Genomic DNA, 21,519 nt, shown 5'->3' with positions numbered 1-21,519 from the left:
CACGCCTGCCCCTCGCCGCCAGCACGGCGCGCGGCACGAAGATCGACAGGTTGTGTGTAATAGACTATATCAACATACGTCGACGCTAGCGCCGGGCAGCGGGAACACCATAGTGGGCGGCATCTCTCGCGGCACGTAGCGGTAGAACTCGGTCTCGCTCTTGTACCAGCGGATGGAGTACAGCGCGGCGCCCTCCAGGTCGTAGCTGCAGCGCAGCACGGCCGCCTGCCCCTCGCCCGACAGCACGGCGCGCGGCACGGAGATCGACAGGTTGCGGAGCGACCACACCCCGCCTGTAACAACGAGCCCTGAATTAAATTATAAGCTATTGCTTAAGGCATCACCGTCTAGAAAGAACACCAGAGACCGCACCAAAGTTAAAACCATTTCGAAATCCGATCCTAAATAAACATTTCTAATGATTCTTTGTGCACACTTATGGATCTATTCTCTCACAGGGGAAGTAGCTAGGGCATCAATTACCTTAACCCTGCACTGACAATAACGAGAACAACTGTTGTATTGTTTGAATACAATACGTATACACTTGTAATATCGAAACTAAATACTACCGCACTTATGCAGCGCGTAACTTAAGCAGTACGCAACTCAGCTTTGCCATCAGAGAAAAACATGGTAGCGGCCGGCACTGTAACCACAGACAATATTCAAATAGTAACACGGTATAATAGTAAAATAAATAATGGGCTTAGTTTGATATAATCGTGTTACACGATCGACGTTGTTACCTTGACAGTGTCAACTAACTGTACAATAACCATTTGAAAGTCGGTTAATAATTATGGTTCTTGTGCCATAGATTAAATGATTGCAACAGGTGGTCAAGGCAGCGTTAGCGAGAAGTTTGATCAGTGGCTTTGATTTGGTCTGTGGGTTATAGAATGCAGGGGAATTAAACGTCTCTCTAAGGGAATCTTCTGTCAAACTCGGACTTCAGCTTATAGAAGCTGACAGCCCAACGACCGTCACTGGTTAGAATGCATGCCCGTGTAACATAATATCGGAGAAAAATTAGACATCCATAGATTTTAAAAAGTGATAGATTGTACTGAGGCTGGTTCTTTTCTTTTCAAACTTCTCAGGGTTTGTGGTGTGAATGGGATCAATCTTGACTACCCTGTGACGTCACTTGACACGTCTATGTGATGTATAAGATCTGTGTACAATTATTTATTTATTCATAAAAGAGATTCCTAATGCTTACGACCCTTACCATGACTTAGCCACAGAGGAGATCGACAAACCCGTATTTATGGTTATGTAAAAAAAAACCTTTAACTATGGTAGGAGTTTACGGGCGTGTAAGAAGTAACAAGAACTAGCAGCTGTCGCAAAATTGTTTTATGAAAACTTTCTATTATTTAGAAAAATTACTGACTATAGACTCGTAATAATATTATTCTCTATCTAATGATACTCGTTACTTCATTCTTCACAAACTCCACTACGTAGACCTAGACACAGAATAATCAACAAAGAAAAAGTCTCCAAAAGAAAGTACTAACTAAAAATCTTTTCGCAACATTAAAGCTTCTTTTTAAGCGAAAGAAATTGTGGAATGTATGATTATTTATAAGACGTAGGAGCGCCACATTACGCCTCGCAAGTGGCGGGAAACTATCGCTGGCTCCTCGAGGACTTCTAGCGTGAAATTGTTAAAATAACAAACAATTTGTCTTCATCCCTCGGGCGATATAAAAAAGTTTTGCACCGCTGAGCCAAAAAACATCCGTAAAATTATCTAGTAAAGTTTCTCGTAAACAAAAATCCTTTGGAAGTTTTTTCTTGGCTAGTGGCGATCAATCTTTGATAGTGGAATATAATAATTGTTATGGTTATGTATTTTGAAGGGGGGTTTAACTGTTAGTAAGTAATTGGTTTATATTGCTTTTATTATCCACGAAAAACCAACAAAACTAAGCGACATCTTGGATCAAGATTTTATTTCTTGGTAACATACCAAAATATCTACGTATAATATGACTATAGTCATCATTATCAACCCATAATCAGCTGAGTTCGAGTCTCCTATCAGACTAAGAGAGGTTAGGCTAATAGTCCACCACGCTGGCTCAATGCGGATTGGTAGACTTCACACACGCAGAGAATTCAAAAAACTCTCAGGTATGCAGATTTCCTCACAATGTTTTTCCTTCGCTGTTTGAGACACGTGATATTTAATTTCTTAATATGCACACAACTGAAAAGGTGCGTGCCCCGAAACGGATTCGAACCCAACTCCGGATTCGGAGGCAGAGGTGCAGTCGTCGGTAGCTGCTGCCACTCGTGTAAATGAACACTAGTAAAATAATATTTAATTTTTGAAACAATAAATGTCTTGCGACACATTTTTTTATATTGTAACCAACCAGATTTAAGACCACCATGAGACCATTTAAAAAAAAGAAACGACTTTCTTATCAGTTACATAACAATGCTCGTAACACGGCCTCTAAAGTACATACTGCCTTAACAGCATTTAGTAGAGCCTCTAAAACAGAGTCGGAACCTTCGAAGACATAATTTCGTCGGGCGAAGTCCGAGACGAATGTTTCCGCGACATTAAACTCGCTAACAAGTGGAATTGTTTCGGTAAACTACAAATAATAATGAAGTGCTAGCAGACGACGTCTCTGCGGACGGCAGCCCGGCTCGGGAGCTACTGAATATTTGAAGGAATTTGTGTTTCTACCCGCTTTGTGTAGGAAATGTGGTTCCTTTGGTTTTGATACACAGCTGTTGTACGCTGCGGGTTTGACTCGTGTGTCGCTGACTAATTTGAAATTCTCAGTCATATCTGTTGATTTATTTATAGATTAAAGGTCGTAGCTCATTAGAGCCACCCGGGGCCGGACCCGCACTGCTTCGTCGCTAGGCGTCCACTTGTAGACGACAGATGACCACGGGTAGACGCCGTGTTGTTACCAGTAAACCTCGCGTGGTTAAGGAATTTCTGAGTAGTAGTTATTTCACGCGAGTCGAAGTAGATATAGAGTGGTCAAGTGGCAAGCAAGGCGATCCGGTGATGGTCATCATCATCATCATTATCATCATCAGCCGATGGACGTCCTCTACTGGACATAGGCCTCTTGCATGGACCTCCAAGCATAACGATCTCGAGCCGCCAGCATCCAGCGGTTTCCTGCAATCCGCTTGATGTCCTCTGTCCACCTAGTGGGGGGTCTACCAATACTGCGCTTTCCGGTGCGGGGTCGCCATTCCAACACCTTGAGACCCCAACGTCCATCGGCTCTTCGAACTATGTGGCCTGCTCATTGCCACTTCAGCTTCGCGACTCGCTGAGCTATGTCGGTGACTTTGGTTCGTCTGCGGATCTCCTCATTTCTGTTTAGGATATTTTTTATTTTGTTTTTTGACTAGTTAATTTTTATTGTTATTTTTTTGTGTATTCTAATTCTTGACTATTGTTATTAATTTATTTGAATTGTTTAATTTTAATTTATTTGACTTGGTTAATGTTAATTTATTCTTAATTTTTAATTTGTTTGAATTTGAATTGAATTTATTATTTTTAAATTATTTTGATTGTTTAATATTCATTTGGTAATTTTAGATTTATTGTTGTAATTATTATTTCTGTTTGCTCGAGAAACTAATTGGGAAACTGTAATGTTTCTCTGGGCATATTTTATGTGTATAAATGAATAAATGAATAAATGAATTTGTAAAGTATGAAACTCTTACTCTAGTTGAACCCAGGACTCTCGATTAGAAACCAACCTACAGCAATGCTGTCACAGCTAGCCGCTAGAGTTTACTGCACCGCCCAGTCACAGCAGTGTCATCTATATGATAATACCTCCATTGTCGCATTAGCATTGCTGACAAGCCGCAGCGTCTTACAAAGCCGTTCCAGATGACCGCGACTAGATTGCTTGTCGTCTTGCCGGAATATGCACGCCCCTTCACACACTCACCACCCACAAACCAATTTAAACCTTATTAACAATACCATAAAGTTTATTGTACTTTGGTCTGGTTATCACGTTTGCCATCAACAGACCAATTTTAAATTTTATTGCTAACAACAAAAGGTTTATAATGCTTTGCTTTGATTTCCATTGCCAGATTTGCTGACTACCTGTAGTTTAAGATGAGATTTAATTACATTAAGATAAGGTTTGTTTTGCTTTGATTGAGTTTGCTTTGTGATGTGATTGATTTGGTCAGATATGTTAATTTGATCACATGTCAATGTCTTGATTGTGTTTGATAGAGTTAACTGGCTATTTATTAGCACTAGCCGATATTTCACGGTTTTACCCGTATAGTTTCCACCGCCACATGTAAGAGACACAATACTGCATACGTCATTCGATGATAACGTAGCTTTTCATTGGTGTAAAAACGTAACATACAAACAATATCACCTTCAAATTTATAATATTGATAAAGAACGCCTGTGACTCCACTTACGTTAAATTTTGTTTTTTACAAATCCCGCGGGAACCATAGATTTTTTCAGTATAAAGATTATCTTAAGTTCTGCTGCAAGGTCTAATTTATATTTACACCAATTTTTATAAAAATCGGTTCAGTGATTAAGGTAACTAACAGACAGACAGGAAACAGTAAGATAACAGACCAAACGCGCTTTTGCGTTTTGTCTATCGTCCGAAAGTTATTTTCGTTAAAGAAAGTTTCTTAGAGTTAAATTCGTAAACCTTCAGTTTTACACACTAACACTCTGCTAACTGTCTACTGCTAAGTGCGTGTCTATACACGTTACCTTTATATCCAAAACGAAACAGACTTTAAAAATAGACAAACTATACCGTGAAATAACTATTATATTAAGTAGAACCCACAACAAAGTAGAAGAAGAAGAAGAAGAAATATACTTTATTGTACATTAAAAACAAAAATAAACAATAACTTATAATAACACTTAGAAACTAATGTACAAATGGCGGTCTTATCGCTAAAGAGCGATCTCTTCCAGACAACCACTGTGGAAGAAAAAAAAAAACGTAAGCACCGATTCGGGTATACGCACACAAAAAATAAGAAAAGTTAAGTAATTTAAATACATAAATAATATGCAATAACACATAATAATAATACTAACAGACTATACTTAACTACATCATACATACATACATACAAAGAAATACATATATACATACATACACACATACATACATGAAAACCTGCAAAACATAAAAACAAGACGGCATCTAAGGGAAGACACAAAGAAAAATAAATAAACAAAATAATTCAAAAATAATTAATAAATAAAACTTACACATAAAAGCGTAATTTGGTTAAAGTATTACCTATAGTATAGCTACTTTAAAAAAAAAAGTAAAGTGGTGCTACTTGAAACAAAGTGTTTGTAATACACCCAATTTTGGGTATAGTGGGGCAAGTGGCGCCAGGTGCGTCCACTTGCCCGAGATTACCCCGGCCGGGCCCTTTGTTTGACACTTACCTGGACGAGGGCCGGCTCTACATTGATTGCAGAGCTGATGTTTTACTTATTGCGATTCTGTCGAGAAAGATACGTGACTATTATTCTACTAGATTTTGTCAATCAGTTGTATGCCGAATGATTGACTACAGTTATTTTTCTATAGGTACCTCTTGTATTTTTTTTCTTATTAGAGCTTTCTTGATTTCCATGTATAAATGTATGCCGAATTTTATGATTATATTTACCTTTGAAACCCCTGAGTGAATTTCACTGGTACATTAATAATAAATCAAATAATGTTTATAAACAGCTTTAAGTTACTAGTTTTAAGTTAGGATAATAAATGAAAAATCATAACGGCTTTTATATTAAATTTTGAAAAATATAAATTTTTTAGGGCAGACTCATAAAGTAATCAAAACTTAAAGTATTTTTTTCTTTACTTGTGTAGAACAAGAAAAGAAAAAATAAAGTAATATTGTAACATTTTTTCAATTAATTTGTACATAGCCTTGGATACATAAGTCACACTTGCCAACTTTTTTCTTTTAAATAGTGTAAGTTGTTAGTATTATTTACCGTATTCCTTAACTTAATATCACTGAACACTTAACAACAAGCACAAGTATGAAAAGAAACAGAGCTCAATTCATTTTTCTTACTCATGGAACAATTATGTTCCAACATGTTCTCTGTTGTTAGCCTCGCCGCTTCATCTCTCCCCCGCCTCCCCTTTGTATGAAGCGAGATTATTAAGCGACGGAAAATTAGTGATTTTTCCTACGCTATTCTATCTGGTAGATGGACCAAACAAATGGCCTTGCTGACGTTAATTGGAATAATAGAGTATTGTTTTGTTAGATATATGGCGCTGCGCTGCGCCGTCTTACAGGCCTAGCATACGTTAACAACATGATGAATCTCACGAAGCAAAAAAATAAATATAGTAGTCGTCGATATCAACCTATATTCGGCTCACTGCTGAGCTCGAGTCTCCTCTCAGACTGAGAGTGGTTAGGCCAATAGTCTACCACGCTGACCCAATGCTGATTGGCAGATTTCACACACGCAGAGAATTAAGAAACATTTCTGGTATGTAGGTTTTTCTTCACGATGTTTTCCTTCATCGTTTGAGACACGTGATATTTAATTTCTTAAAATGCACACAACTGAAAAGTTGGCGGTGCATGCCCCGGACTGGATTACAAACCACACTCTCCGGAATTGGAGGCAGTGGACAGATCCACTGGGCTATCACGCCTATAATAAAATTGGTTCAGTAGTTTTTGAGTATTTTTAATATAGTGGCGGTTTTAAAATATCGCTCTCTCTTTCGTCCCATTGAGTCTTTCTTTCGTCTCAAAGAGACATTGATGTTTTAAATTTTGCCGAATCGTAATATCAAAATTTTTTATCGAATTTGTACTTCAACTTAAACTTCTGCATAATCAATATATATCTAACTGCTCATTACAGTTAAAAATATATTGATTGCAGAACTCTCTCCTTTAGACCATGTCTAAAAAGGCATCAGTTAATAAAAGCTAGGTTTGTTCTTTACACCATATATATTCTTATATTCTTTACACCACCAAAATAAGCTAATCTTATAAAATATTTCTTCATAAAGTATAACAACGAAAATGTTCACAAAGTAGTTATGAACTGCCAGCATACATAAAGAACAAGCCACAACAGACCTCGGAACAGTCAACAATAACTATTTCATTTTTCCTACTCCGGGGGAAATTATTTTCCAACATGTCCGCAATTGTGTCGGTGTCCCATCCCGCCCGCGCCTCCCCTCACACAGCACATAAAGCGCTTACTCTCGCTCACAGAAGCCCAATCGGACGTTTTGCTTTGAACGAATAAACATACAACTATGATTTGCTTTTGTTGTCAACATTTTTATTATAGTGTTGGTGTCAAAATATAAAATTTGATTTTATAATATTTTGTCGGCCTCCGTAGCGCAGTGGTATGCGCGGTGGATTTACAAGACGGAGATCCTGGGTTTGATCCCCGGCTGGGCCGATTGAGGTTTCTTAATTGGTCCAGGTCTGGCTGATTGGAGGCTTCGGTCGTGGCTAGTTACCACCCTACCGGCAAAGACATACCGCCAAGCGATTTAGCGTTTCGATACAATGTTGTGTATAAATCTATAGGGTGTGGATTTTCATCCTATTCCTTACAAGCTAGCCCGCTTCCATCTTAGATTGCATCATTACTTACATCACGTGTGATTAATGTGTGATGTTTTTCTTTTTATTGAATGACTATGCCCTGCTGGCCTATTCACTGATTTGGTATTTATTAACAACCTATTAAAAATAAATATCAAATCAACCGAGAAATGTTATCTACCTACTGGATGATATCCACGAAGGGTTGTCGTGGGCAACAGATGACGTTTGTTGCATACAATCTCAAGTTTGTATGTGTCAACTAACATAGTTAGTGAATAAGCCTGCTGGTGGATATCTTATAGTAGGTAAATGATATTTGGTTAATTGATTTGATGTTTATTAATAGATTGATTGATAATAACTAAATATTTCAACACTAGGACTCGAACCCAGGTTCAATGATTATGCCTAAAGTGCTAACCAACTGGGTAATGAGACATTTAAGAAAATGCACCGCCGTAAGATCAAAGGTTCTGCAAAGCAAATTCAATGTCCCGTAGATAATAATTAATTAGGTATTTGTACGCTTACGCTTTGTGTAATGATGATGTATTGCGATCTAACATGTAATTAACCGCACTCGCTAATTGGCGGGATGTTATTACACACACAGCCTGTGTACACACACACACAATACTACAAGTATTGTAACAGTAGGAAAATAAGATAAGAAAAGATAGTTAGTGTTAAGTGTACAAAAACATCATCATCATCTTCATCATATCAGCCGATGGCGTCCACTGCAGGACAGGCCTTTTGTAGGGACTTCCAAATATCACGATCCTGAGCCGCCTGCATCAAGCGAATCCCTGCGTTACGCTTGATGTTGTCAGTGCACCTGGTGGGGGGTCGACCAAAACTGCGCTTTGTAGTGCGGGGTCGCCAGATCCTAAGGGAATCCCAACGTCCATCGGCTCTTCGAACTATGTGCCCACCCATTGCCACTTCAGCTTCACGACATGTCGAGCTATGTCAGTGACATTGGTTCTCCTGCGGATCTCTTCATTTCTGATTCGATCACGCAAAGATATTCCTAGCATAGCTCTTTCCATCGCCCGCTGTGTGTACAAAAACATACAAGAAAATAAAAAAAATAGGTATAAATTGAAAAGAGGAAATTCTTAAATGAATCCAAGCTAGGCATCAAATTTAAGATCATGTGATTTGCATTTATACAAAGTGTAACAGGAATCAATCTTCAAAGAACAAAAATGTAACAAACATTTTCTCCAATATGTTTATACACGACACAGCAAGCAATTAAATACCGGAAGCACGATAGAGGAAAGAAAATATATATCTAAATTGTCTTAGCATTAACATTCTGTTATAATACTTTTATAAAAGATAACTGAAATGGATACGGTATAAAAGGAATAAAACTGCAATAGTAAATTTCCTGATTGAAAAAATACACTTAACCGCTGAGCAATCTAAATACAACCTAAAACTTTACTGAATAAAGTTCATTATTGAATGCAAGTGACCAGTACGTTGGCTGACTTCAAACCAAACGAAGGCTTTTGTTGAAAGGCACCGGAAATGAAGCCGAAGCCTCCTCGGAGAAGTTTCTGACGAGGAGAGTCGGGAAAAGGCGCCAAAAGGATAATGAAAAACGTTAAGACTCGGGAAAACTGCAATTCCACTCCCCTTTATGGAGATATATTTTTAAATAAGGCGAGAAAGAAAAATACAGGACATATTTTGAAATTTCAGAAAATGTTTTCATATTGCACAACATTTATTTTACAAGTATTTAATTTTAATAACTGCAATGTATTTTAAGAGTATATTAATTGTATGCAACATATTTCGCGAACTTTTGCGGATCCTTTAAAGAGCCTTTACAAGCAATTTTCTCTATTATCGTAAAGGTATTTTTTTTTTTCAATTGTTTTTATGTAGTCTTTTGCACTAGCACTTTTTCAAAAGTCAGCTCTGTCAGTAAGTTGTGAATCTACCACTGGTTTGAAGATCATTTAACTATACTTATAATAAATCTGTAGAGAGGTCAATCTATAAATGAAATATATTTCCAAAATAACTATCAGGGGGTGATTAATGATCGATACAGATGCCAAAAATGCTATCATTAAAATTTTTATCTGTCTGTCTGTATGTTCATTATATAAATAAAAACTAAACAACGGATTTTAACGAAAGTTGGTACAATTATTCTTCATACTCCTGGACAGGTTATAGAATACTTTTCATCACGCTACGATCTTTAAGAGCAGAGCAGTGAAGGGAAATGTTGGGAAAACGGGAGAAGTTACTCCATTTTTACAGCGATACTACTGTAAGGGCTGGATTAAAGAGGCCTAAAGGCGGACTAAGTCGCGGGCGTCCGCTAGTGTTCAAAGTTGTAAAACACCTAAAACTGTCGCAATATCTGATTACCACCTAAGACTTTTGACACCAAGTGAAACCAAACGCTAGTATATTGAACAAAAAAAATATTTCCACATCAGAGGGAGAGACAGCTGAAGTAGTTAATTGCCTGCCATAAAAGAAAAAGTGGCATATTCCCGAAGAGCACATCGCCTCAGCTGGCTGCCAGTAATAAGCTCATTACGAGTCTATTCCGTTATCACTCACGTCGACATCCCAATGGGCCGCATACATTGCCGCTCGCTCACACAACTCGCGCATCCATCATGATCATTAGCGGCAATGAACAAGCAGCGCGGCAGGAAATTACCGACATCAAAGAACTCAAATAAATGCGAGATTGTGGAATCAATTTGCCATGAATGGAATCACGCTGCGATAACAGTATTGCTTCCAATGTAACGCTGATGTGTGTCATTTGTATTTTTGCTACGTTTTTCATGCTGCATTGTTTTCTATACATACGGCGGTGTATACAAATAATAATAGCATTATAAATACCTAACACGGTAATGTAATTCACCACTAATGAATTTTCTATCATTAACAATCCATATTCGGCACGAGTCTCCTTTCAGAATGAGAAGAGACTAGAATAGAGAATTTTCTATTTTTATAATATATGTTTCCGATCGAATTGCTTTTTTTTCGGCCTAGGCGGCCAATTTCATGGTGCGATTAACCATGTACGCAGGAGATATTATAGTACACAAGTGTGTGCGCAAACACAGGTGCACTCTCTTTTCCCTCACTCTCATAGTCCGATAGGATGGCAGTATTTAAGCGGTTTCTATGCCTAGTAAAATTATGTACCACGGTTAGGAGTTATTATATCCTGGAATTTCCTTGGAAAAATCCAAAATTACGGAGGAAAAATCTTCAATTCGTAATTTCATATGATTTCGACCTACTGCAATAGTTTATATTATAATAGGTACCACCTACCTACCTTACCTTTGGAACGCCTTAACCGACTTTAACGGGAATTTTACTGAAAACTAGATGAGGTTATCGAGCAACATATACATATAGGTTACCACGGAAAAAAAACTACGGCTCCCGCGGGAGTTGTGTAAAAGTGAATTTCACTTGGTGAAAGTCGCAGGTGTCCGCTAGATCTGAAATAAGTTTCAAGTTAGTCAATACAAAACGAAAAGTGTAAGCAAAAACCAAATTCTATACAACTTGCTAAGTCAAGCAGCGAAACAGTTGATTTTACTGCCAGCTGTAGCAAACTGAAGCCGAGGCTTAATGAAGAGTATTTGACGTGTAGTTCGCAACTTGACAAGTCAACAGTTTTGCTGAACTTCGATGTTACAGCACTAGTAGGTAATGCCGCGGGTTGTCTGGATTAATTACTGTGCTAGAAACAGCAGATTATGTAAAGGTACTCACTTGAGCATTCTTGGAAGAAAGAAAATCTCTAAATTTCAGAAACCTAATCCGGTACTATAGCTCAGCGAGTCGCGAAGCTGAAGTGGCAATGGGTAAGCCACATAGTTCGAAGAGCCGATGGAAGTTGAGGTCCCAAGGTGCTGGAATGGCGACCCCGCACCGGGAAGCGCTGTATTACTCGACCCGCATGGGTGGACTGAGGACATCAAGCGGGTTGCAGAGAGTCATTGGATGCTGGTAGCTAGAGACAGTTGTTTTTGGAAGTCCATGCAAAAGGCCTACGTCCAGCAGTGGACGTTCATTGGCTGATAAGGTAAGGGTAAAGATCCGGTACTCCTAGGGACCTTTTATTTCGGGTGCAAAATCTTTTTGTGCAATACTCAACTTACTAGGGGACAAGACGGGTTATGTAGGACTTAGCACTTAAACCAACTCGGTGGCAACCCTCAGCGCATTTTGGTAACCTCCGGGACCTAATTTAAGCTCGCCAATACCTCCAAACATCACAGAACTACCGTACCTACTTAGGGTAGGAGAATAAGCTGACAAACTCTTAGCTTTTTGAAAATGAGGTATATCAAGCTACAGCAGGCCTTCGATCTATTAGTAGAGGATCCGAAGAGGGGATTTTAGCAGTTACTTAAGCGCGGCAAATGAACATAGGGGAGTACACCTTGCACGATGTTCAGTACCTCCACCAAGTATGAGCCTTTAATACTGGTAGGTACGTTTGGGGAAACCAAAAAAAAAACTAACTTCAGAAATACTCAACCAGCACGTCAGATTAAGATAAAGTAGGTGAGTTGATAGCTAAAAGATGTGCATTTCAAAAATCTGACGATTCGAGCGTAGCGCAATGGAATGGGAGGGTTCTAAAGTTACAAAATAAAACCCTTATATTTCTGTTATCGAGCCACGAGCGCGGTTAATTTTTTAGTTATTTTGAATGAACTAATCTCCTAAATAATCGCTCATGTTTTATTACGATTTCAGTAAGCCAAAGTAATAAAAATTGTCTTTAAAGTCTGCAAATTTAGCATCACGGGCTCCTCTACTATATACAATGTTACATTCCAGCTGCTGGCCTTATTACCCGTCGATGGGAATTAATATCGGAATATTCCACCTAGATAAGCTGAATTAATTTCACGTCAATGAGCATCATTCATACCTCTAATTAACTGAACCGGCGGGACCTCGTTAGCTATACGACTTCCTTTAACCCCTACCTACCCCTGGTAGAGGGGTAGGGGTGTACCCCTTGCAACGTAATCCTAATCATTGGAGTAATCGTGAACATAATAATTGTTATTAAGTTAAAGTTCGGCTTCCATTCCAGAAACGTTTCATTAAAGCGTAAAGTTATTTAACACATTCTCTAGTGTAGTGGATTTGTTAAACGTTTTTATATATTTGTTGTTAAGAGAGGTGCTAGGTTCGGTTTCCAACTCGGATAAAATTAAGATAGTTGAACCCTACTCCTTCCAAATCAATTATTTAAAACGTTTGTCTCACTCACTGAGATTTTAAGTGATTTACTGACAAACAACTTACCATCTCAGTGAGTAGAGTTTGGCTAATGAAAGTAGAGATTGAAATCGCCTGCCAAATTAAAAAAAATCAGAGTAAATTCTCAAAATTATAGTGCAAATATTGGAATAACTGAGTTTAACATTTATGGTATAGGTAGTAATGTACTCACAAACAATAAAATTATAAAAATTCATGTTTTTTAATTGGTTTAAATAACTTTTTACTTGATGATCTAAGGCTTGATGTTTGCCAAAATTTAGTTGAAATTATATTATTTCAGTCAATATTGACTAGCTTATTTGTTGAGAACTTGTAACGGGGACCAATTCTGACGCATTTTCATGATTTTTGAGTAACTTTAACCGTTTACCTTTACAAATAGTCAACTGACGTATCAAAAGTGCTTGTGCTGAGCCTACTTGAAAATAATGTATTATTGATTTTTTGATTTTTATTATTCTTGATAAATGGAGAATCCAACAAAAAATTATTTTTTCAATTTGAACCTGTAGTTCTTTAGATTAGCGCTTACAACCAAACAAACAAACTCTCCAGCTTCAGCAAACTAAGTATAGATATAAATCAACTAATATAGAGCAGGTAGGTATATCTGTTAAATAGATATTCGTAATCAATCAGCGCTAAGCTCCGTGAGCCACGAATGCGCTGCATTATTACGTAAAGGGACTCCACAATTTCAATCAAGCTCACTATTAAATCTGGATGGATTTGATGCGCTCTCGGCCATTAGCACTGCCTTAGTATTATTATAATGTTTGCGGGTAGTTACGGTTAAAATCTATATAAGGGACATATTATATGACCTCTGCCTCAGATTCCGGAGGGCGTCCGGGGCACGCACCTCCAACTTTTCAGTTGTGTGCATTTTGAGAATTAAATATCACGTGTCTCAAACGGTAAAGGAAAAACATCGTGAGGAAACCTGCATACCTGAGAATTTTCTTAATTCTCTACGTTGTGAAGTCTGCCAATCCGCATTGGGCTAGTGTGGTGGACTAAGGCCTATACCCTCTCATTCTGAGAGGAGACTCGTGCTCAACAGTGAGCTGAATATAGATTGATAATGCTGATGATGATGACGTATATAATCTAGGATATAAATTGTCTCAGGTCTGATCTGCAGGTGGAAGGCATCGGCCATGGCTAGTGGCTAGGTACGTATGTACCAAGCGTTCCGGTACGATGCTACGTACAAACTGTCAGACGTAAGTATAGAATAAACTTGTGTCTCTTCCATGTTAGCCCGTTTCCATTCTTATTTACAATCATTGATGCTAGTTGAGATATACGAAATTAAGATTCTATGTAACAAATGTCATCCGGTGCTTACTGGTGAATATCACACAGTAGATAAATGACATTTCTGGCAGGTTGCTAAAAAGACCAAAATAGTGAAAAGATCAGCAGGTGAAATAACGTAGTGCATATCCTTAGCATTCATCACGAACCTGTATTGGAGAAGGAAAGTATATAAAATACCTACCCTACTCAAGAGCCCTGTGCACGCCACTACAAAGCGCCACTAATTCTTATTCTACCGCAAAACGTGACGCCCTCCATACACAAACGAAGGGACACACACGTAGCGGACCATTAACTATAGTCTTTACAGAGGTTTGTCCCATCAACTAATAGAAAATTCAATTTGGTCTGGGCGTTAATCTTCAATAAGCTGTATGTTGGGGGGTGGAGGGAGGGGGTGGGGTGGGTAGCGGGTAGTGCTTATATCAAGTTCGCATAAGGTTCGCGCGGAGTTGATCGTAAAATTAGTTTCGATGTGTAAGCGCTTAGCTGTTTCGTAGTCGTTTGCTAATCTATTTAATTGATATTCGATATATTATAACATTGACCTAACATAATAAGACTAATAATTAATTACTTAATCTAATAAGTTATTAAATCATTTGTAATTTTGGTATTTTATTTTAACACTAGCGGACGCCCGCGACTTTGTCCGCGTGGAGTGCAATTTTTCACAAAACTTGCGGGAACCATAGATTTTTCCGGGATGAAGAGCCTATGTGTCAGTGACCTTGAGTGGAGTGACGCATTTGTGAACGTTGTGTGTAGGGTTAAGGCGTCCTTGACAGATATCAAACACTCCCCTTTTCCACTGAATTCACTCTCCCCGCCTATCCCAAGTAACCCATTTAAAATTACAAAACAATAAAGTTGGACGACTCGAACGCCTACGAGTCAAGCAGACTGTACAACGAGCGCCTTATATCGCAAGTCGTTCCCGCCAACCGATCTTTACCCCTCTCTAACTCCCCACTCTTTACGGACACACTTTTCGCGCCACCTGACATCTTTTTCCAACTTTTTCCAACACCAGACTAAAATCTGTTTCTACTTCAAATTTCTGGTGATTCGGTTCAGTAGCCGAGGCGTGAAAGAGTAACAAACATTCATACCATCAAAATCATCAGGTTTTCGCAAAGTCCATGAATTTTTTCAGGATAAAAAGTTCATGTGTTAATCCAGAGTAAAATCTGTTTCCATTCCAAATTTCAGCCAAATCGCTTCAGTAGTAGCGGCGTCAAAGAGTAACAAACATCCATACAAACGTTCGCGTTAACAATATTAGTAGGATATTAAATTGGTGAATCATTAAGTTTCACGCAGATGAAGTCGCGGGCGTCCGCTAGAAGGTATATAGATACCTATCAATAATCCACGCCACAAATCAGAAAGCCTCAACCATTTAGTACCAACGTTTGACAAAGGCTGGCTCGCAACACGTGTCGGTATAGTTGCGCTCCCGGAGGCTTATTGGGCGATCGCAGGAATTAGCGCGTGCCGTATTCCGGGACACGGGGATTCCGATAACCAATTTTTTTTAACAATTTAACCGCCTCTCGGCTTTTTTCAGAAATTAAATGTTACCAGAATTTAAATGTCTGTTGCGGTTTATGAGCTCCTGCCCCCTCTAGCCAAGTGGCACGTCGATTCTCTTTCTACGGTCACTAACGCTTCGAAAATTAGAAAGATGTATGGGAATGACATTTGCTATCACGTGATAAAGATCTATCATCTGATCTCGGCTGGTATTGGCTTTTAAAATATTGTTTTACATATCACGGTCATACTGCTCAACATTTGCGATATTTATGACAAGTCGGACAAAACTATAAACATAGCGGGCTGGTGTTTGGGTGGTTTCCTTCCAAGCGATCTTGTTAACTTCGATGCGTCCAATGACAAATATGCTCCTTGAAATTTGACCAACAATGTTACAAATAATGAATAGTTTAAAAAACTAAAAACAGGCTTATAATATGATACCCATATCATGGTGGTGCATTTCAAATAGCCTGTCCGTCATCTTGGACGTCCGCCATATTGGTTTTAAGTCACGTAATTATTTTTTCGTATTCCAGACAGCAAACCTGTTCATTTGATATCCCTATCATGGGGGTGAATTTTAGGAAGGCCGCCATATTGGATTTGTAATGACGTTTCTTAGCTAGTCATGTATTGTCATCAGAACTTGAGCATGAGCAAATTTTCATCCTAATCGAAGATCGGGAAGGGGGTCAAATTAAGATTCCAAAATTGTCTTACATACATAGTTACAAGAGCGTTAGCTTTTAGCGAAGTCTGTTCTGTGGTTACAAGTGAAGCTGATATAAGCGTGTTAAAAACGTTAATACTTAACAAAACACCGAGTACAGCTTGATCGACTAGTTATGGTTTACGTTATAAATCACAGTGGTAACACTATAGTCCGCGCAATCCGCGCCACAAATCAAAAAGCCTCAACCATTTAGCGTCGACGTTTGTCACAGCGGCACGCACCGCGGGTCGCCACGCAATCGTCCCGACGGCTTATCGGCGATCGGCTGACGGCGCGGGAATTAGCGCGTCCCGAATTCCGGGACACGGATTCCGATTCCTGATTTTTTTTTTACAATTTAGGTACACGTAACCCTTGATCTAGTCGCTACACTGTTCTGGTCCATGAAATCCTGGTGGAACTGTAAAATATTGGTTTTCGTTCAAAGATTTTTTTTGTAGAAGAAGTCTGGAGTTGGGAAATCAATGGTAAACAGACTTATTAAGAGAATATTAAGCTGTTATTTTGATAGTGATCGTGTCACAGTTAAACATTGTCACCTGAATCCTAGATCAATTCATTTCGTAAATTTCAAATCGCTTCTCTGAGAAAATCAGAATGAAGGGATCACACTAATATTTTAAATGCGAAAGTTTGTGTGTGTGTATGTTTGTTCCTCCTACGATTTGACTGAAATTTAAAATGGAAATAGATTTTACTCTGGATTAATACTTTCATCCCGGAAAAAATCCTTGGTTCCCGCGGGATTTGTGAAAAACTGAATTAGTGGAATTGTGGATGCGCGTGGAAGGGGCGTCCTCAAGTTAACAGTATTTTTATTCAAATATCTAAGAAAGATGCTCATATCTTTCTTATTCATCATCATCTATATTTTTTGACACCATTTCTAATATAAAAGTTATCATTTTTAGCTAAACTATGTATTGTGGAGAATGTATTTAATAAGGTATTTCGTACTAGCCTAAATTGAGTAAAAAATAACTAGAAAACCTAATCGATTACACAAACCATGTCTTTCTTTTTAATATAATAGTTGTAGAAAACCTTTTTTGTCGAAAAATATCCATGACAAGGCCAGGGCTACCGCAATATGCTAATGAAAGCCTCCGAAGCCGATCGCGGCGTCAGCGAACGCTTATCGAAGGACGATGGCTGATAGTGACGTCACTGTCAGCCCTTCTCTGGCAGATAGAACGTCGACAGGTATACTGACATCTTAAATTCTCTTCAGGTTTTATGTTACCCTAATACATTGCTTAAAAAAAAGAATCCTACTAATATTATAAACGCGGTTTGAATGAATGTTTGCTTGGATGTTTGTTACTCTTTAACGCCGCAACTACTGAACCGATTTGGCTGAAATTTAAAACGAAGATAGATTATATCCTGGACCCTTAGCTTGGTGTAACCTTTCCCTAAATACCCTTACTATTTTTTTACCTTTAACTGTATGTTTTAACGGTTGCCGCGAAGCTAAGGTTTCTAATATTAATAAGCCGAGGAAAATGTGAAAAAATTATGCCTGTACTTACTTGGACGGTTGAGAGTCCGAATCCTTAAACCCACTCCAAGCTACCATAGTACAAACTCCTTAGTTACCTACCGTACAACTATATGTAGCTGACAAATATTCAGCCTTCAAAATGATGAAAGTATTTTATAACTAGCGGACGCCTGCGACTTCGTCCGCGTGGCAATCAATGTAAACTTTCAACCCCTATTTCACCACTTTGAAGGTTGAATTTCAAAAGTTCTTGAATCACATTATGTTTCGTATTATTTTAATGATTTACGAACAAAATTTTAAAACTGTAACTCTAAAAATGAAGGACTTTCCATATAAACTTTCAACCCCTATTTCACACTCTTTTATTTTTTTTTTAGGGTCAAAGTATCCTATGTTTTGCTGCAAGGTTCCATTTACCATTATACCAAAGTTCATCTTGATTGGTTCAGCCGTTTAGCCGTGAAAAGTAACAGATAGATAGACAGACTTACTTTCGCATTTGCAATATTAGTATGGATGTAACTTATCCGGATACAGCCAAAGAATATCCAAAGCAAGTGTAACAGAGACACCAATAATTAAATTGGTTTCCGCGATCGATCTAAAGTTTAATTAACGAAGCGCTTGCGAAGGCTGCGCCTGAATTATTACGTAAAGAGAGCGAACAATTTCAATCAAGTCGCCGCTTTAAACAATTATTGAGTGATATAATTTCTTCTTCAAGTTTTAGTGAGGCTTTGACTGTATTTAGGCAAGGAAGCTTCACTAAAACTTGATGATGAAGTGTTTTTTAAATCAAAACCAAAAGTCATTTATTTCAAGTATAATGTGAAAACTGTCTGTCTGTCACAGGAGTTTACAACTCTTAAAAGAAGACTCTAGCCTTTTATTATTGAAATAAACTATGTTTATTTATTTATTTATATTTATTTAAAAACTGGGAAATCTATGAGGAAAATTTGGAGCGGAGCGATCGAGCGAGATGTTGTCGATTATCTCCACCAAGTACGGACCCTTAAAATTAGCAAATCAAACAAAACCAACTTTAGTAACTTATAAGTAAATAATATAAACCGCAAATGCACACATTTGCGTGAGAGGTAAAATAAAATCGTTGTATACATATATTCCTTTCTTGAGTCACGACCACCCTTAATTTTTATCACTTGAAATAATTAATACTTGTTCCGTTTTTCCGCGGAAAGTCGCAGACGTCAGGTACCTTATAGGAATGGTAAATAAACCGTGTTTTCTGTAAATTGGACGTCCTGAATCGCACATTACCACCCTGACAGCAAAAGATTGACTGCATCTATGACGTCATTCCCACCCCTCAAATGGTAATGCGATAGCCGTTGCCCAGGGCGTAGAGTTTAACGAACTTGGATCCGCTGACTCAGCTATAAAATGATAGATTTCCGTTCAAATGGTTTATCTATTGACAAGAATATTTGAGCAGCAAAAAAACAGAAGAACTAATACATAAATAGTTTACTTTTATAATATTTCAGAGTATCAGTCTACACCTACATCTTTAATTCATTATAAAAAACGGCTAAAACTCACGTGATATAAGGTCGGAGTATGCCCGGCTAGTTTCGAACCCCTACGGGGACCTTAGTCATGAGCCGACATCTTTGTTCTGGGATGGACCGCTTCCGACACTTTGGTTGTGCAAGAAGTCTGTGTCCAGTTACATCAACATTTTTCCACTAGATACTCGTAGTTATTTGTAATTTTCTGCTTTTAAATAGTTTTCCAATACTTTGAAATGTTTATCTGTAGTTCATTCAGGTTAATCTCATAATCTGTTAAATTGATTTCTATCCGTTTTTATACGTTATTAATCTAAGTTTGGAAAAAAAACAACGTACAAAAAATACGAACATCTTTTCAAACGAACGGATTCGTATGTTTTTTTTTCAAAACACATATTTCGATAACCTTACCTTACCTTACCTTATCTTATCAGCGGATAGACGCAGACTGCTGGACATAGGCCTCTTGCATGGACCTCCAAGCACAACTGTCTCGAGCCGCCAGTATCCAGCGGCTCACTGACATATTTCGATAACCACCACAAACATTTGATCTCGAAATTAATTATATTTTATCAAAGTAAACTCAATGAACTTATTACAAATAGGTTCGAAGTATACCGATCTAAAACCGAATACGGTTCGTTAGCACCCGACCAAGTCGGGCCGACTCGAGCCGACAAACGACCCGACTTGCTCTAATCTTTAATGGCCCAATTAAGGCTCGATTGTGCGGTATTTACACAGCATTAGACCGGATTATTATTGCTATTACCGGTAAATAAAGTTGCTCTCTAGTTGTGTAGCGAGAGCCTGTCGCGTCTAGACCTACGCATTTTTTTAAAAGTTTAATGTTTGTTAGATATATTTTTGACAGAATTTGTGCCAGAATTTAGTATTGCTTAAGTAAACTAGGGGGAGGCCTAATAACCCAACGAGAGATCGTTTTAATTTAAATAAATTTAAACTAATACCTACTACAAAAAAAAATCTGTATTTTTAAAACTAACAAACTAAATAATATAAACATTAAATATACTAACACTACATTTAAGAAAATAATTGTAACTCTACAAAATAAGGAAAAACAAAAGGCTTTCTTATTTTATAAGTAAACTCGGTTTCGTACAAGTGATTAGTATCTGGATAAGTTTCGCTTGGGATTCTCTTTTTGGTATTACCTAAATTTCATGAAAATCGTTGTAGCCATTTCCAAGATTCGGTTTATATCACAGGAATTGATTAGTTAACCGTAGATATAGTATGTTTTACGGGAAAATGCGAATTTCACCAGAATTTAAGCTCCACAGTTTCCTTACTTAAACATTATCATAGGAACATAAATTATAAAATTATCAGCCTTTAAAAGATGACGAAGATCTGGCGTTCACATTTCACAAGCTCTCGTTTTATAATGTACCTGAAATATTGCTACACAAATTGTTTCTATCCTTCACAATATATGCTACTGGATTTTTCTTTTGCTTTTACAATAATATTGTAGAAAGAAATTAAATTGATTGCTTGCAAATATTGTTTTGAAGTGATTCACGTTTTTTCTACATGTTTTTGCATTTATCCATTCCATATTCCATAAAATATAATCTAATCATAATATTCACACACGAAGCAAACACTTTGTGTTCTTTTTTACGAAAATTACCTACACAAACGGAGGAGCGTGAAATGTTACAGTATACCCAGGTTTAAATTTTAGACAAGGTTTTACTTTTATATAGGTATAGGTCTATTTATTTTCGAATACGTGGAGAATATTGGTATACTAGGATTTAATCGGAAAACACGAAATTAAATATTAAAATGTCTCTCCAAAAAAAAGGAACACAGGATGTACTTTTTTGGTTATTTTTTATGGATCTAGGTGTTTTCAGACGACATTTTCACGTGTTTTC

At 37.8% G+C, this 21,519-nt stretch overlaps 1 protein-coding gene across 1 annotated transcript in view; it reads right to left on the bottom strand.

Moving 5' to 3' along the window:
* Window positions 1-21,519, bottom strand: part of LOC112053888 (uncharacterized) — a 230,584-nt gene that overhangs the window by 31,639 nt on the left and 177,426 nt on the right. The window contains exon 2 of the mRNA XM_052889199.1: window positions 79-293. Coding sequence (XP_052745159.1) covers window positions 79-293 — 215 coding nt within the window. The remainder of the gene's footprint in view (window positions 1-78; window positions 294-21,519) is intronic.

Source organism: Bicyclus anynana, chromosome 25 (assembly GCF_947172395.1).
Source record: "Bicyclus anynana chromosome 25, ilBicAnyn1.1, whole genome shotgun sequence".
Classification (NCBI taxonomy): domain Eukaryota; kingdom Metazoa; phylum Arthropoda; class Insecta; order Lepidoptera; family Nymphalidae; genus Bicyclus; species Bicyclus anynana.
Note: the sequence above shows the minus strand (reverse complement) of the source record. Positions and strands in the feature narration are given on the sequence as shown.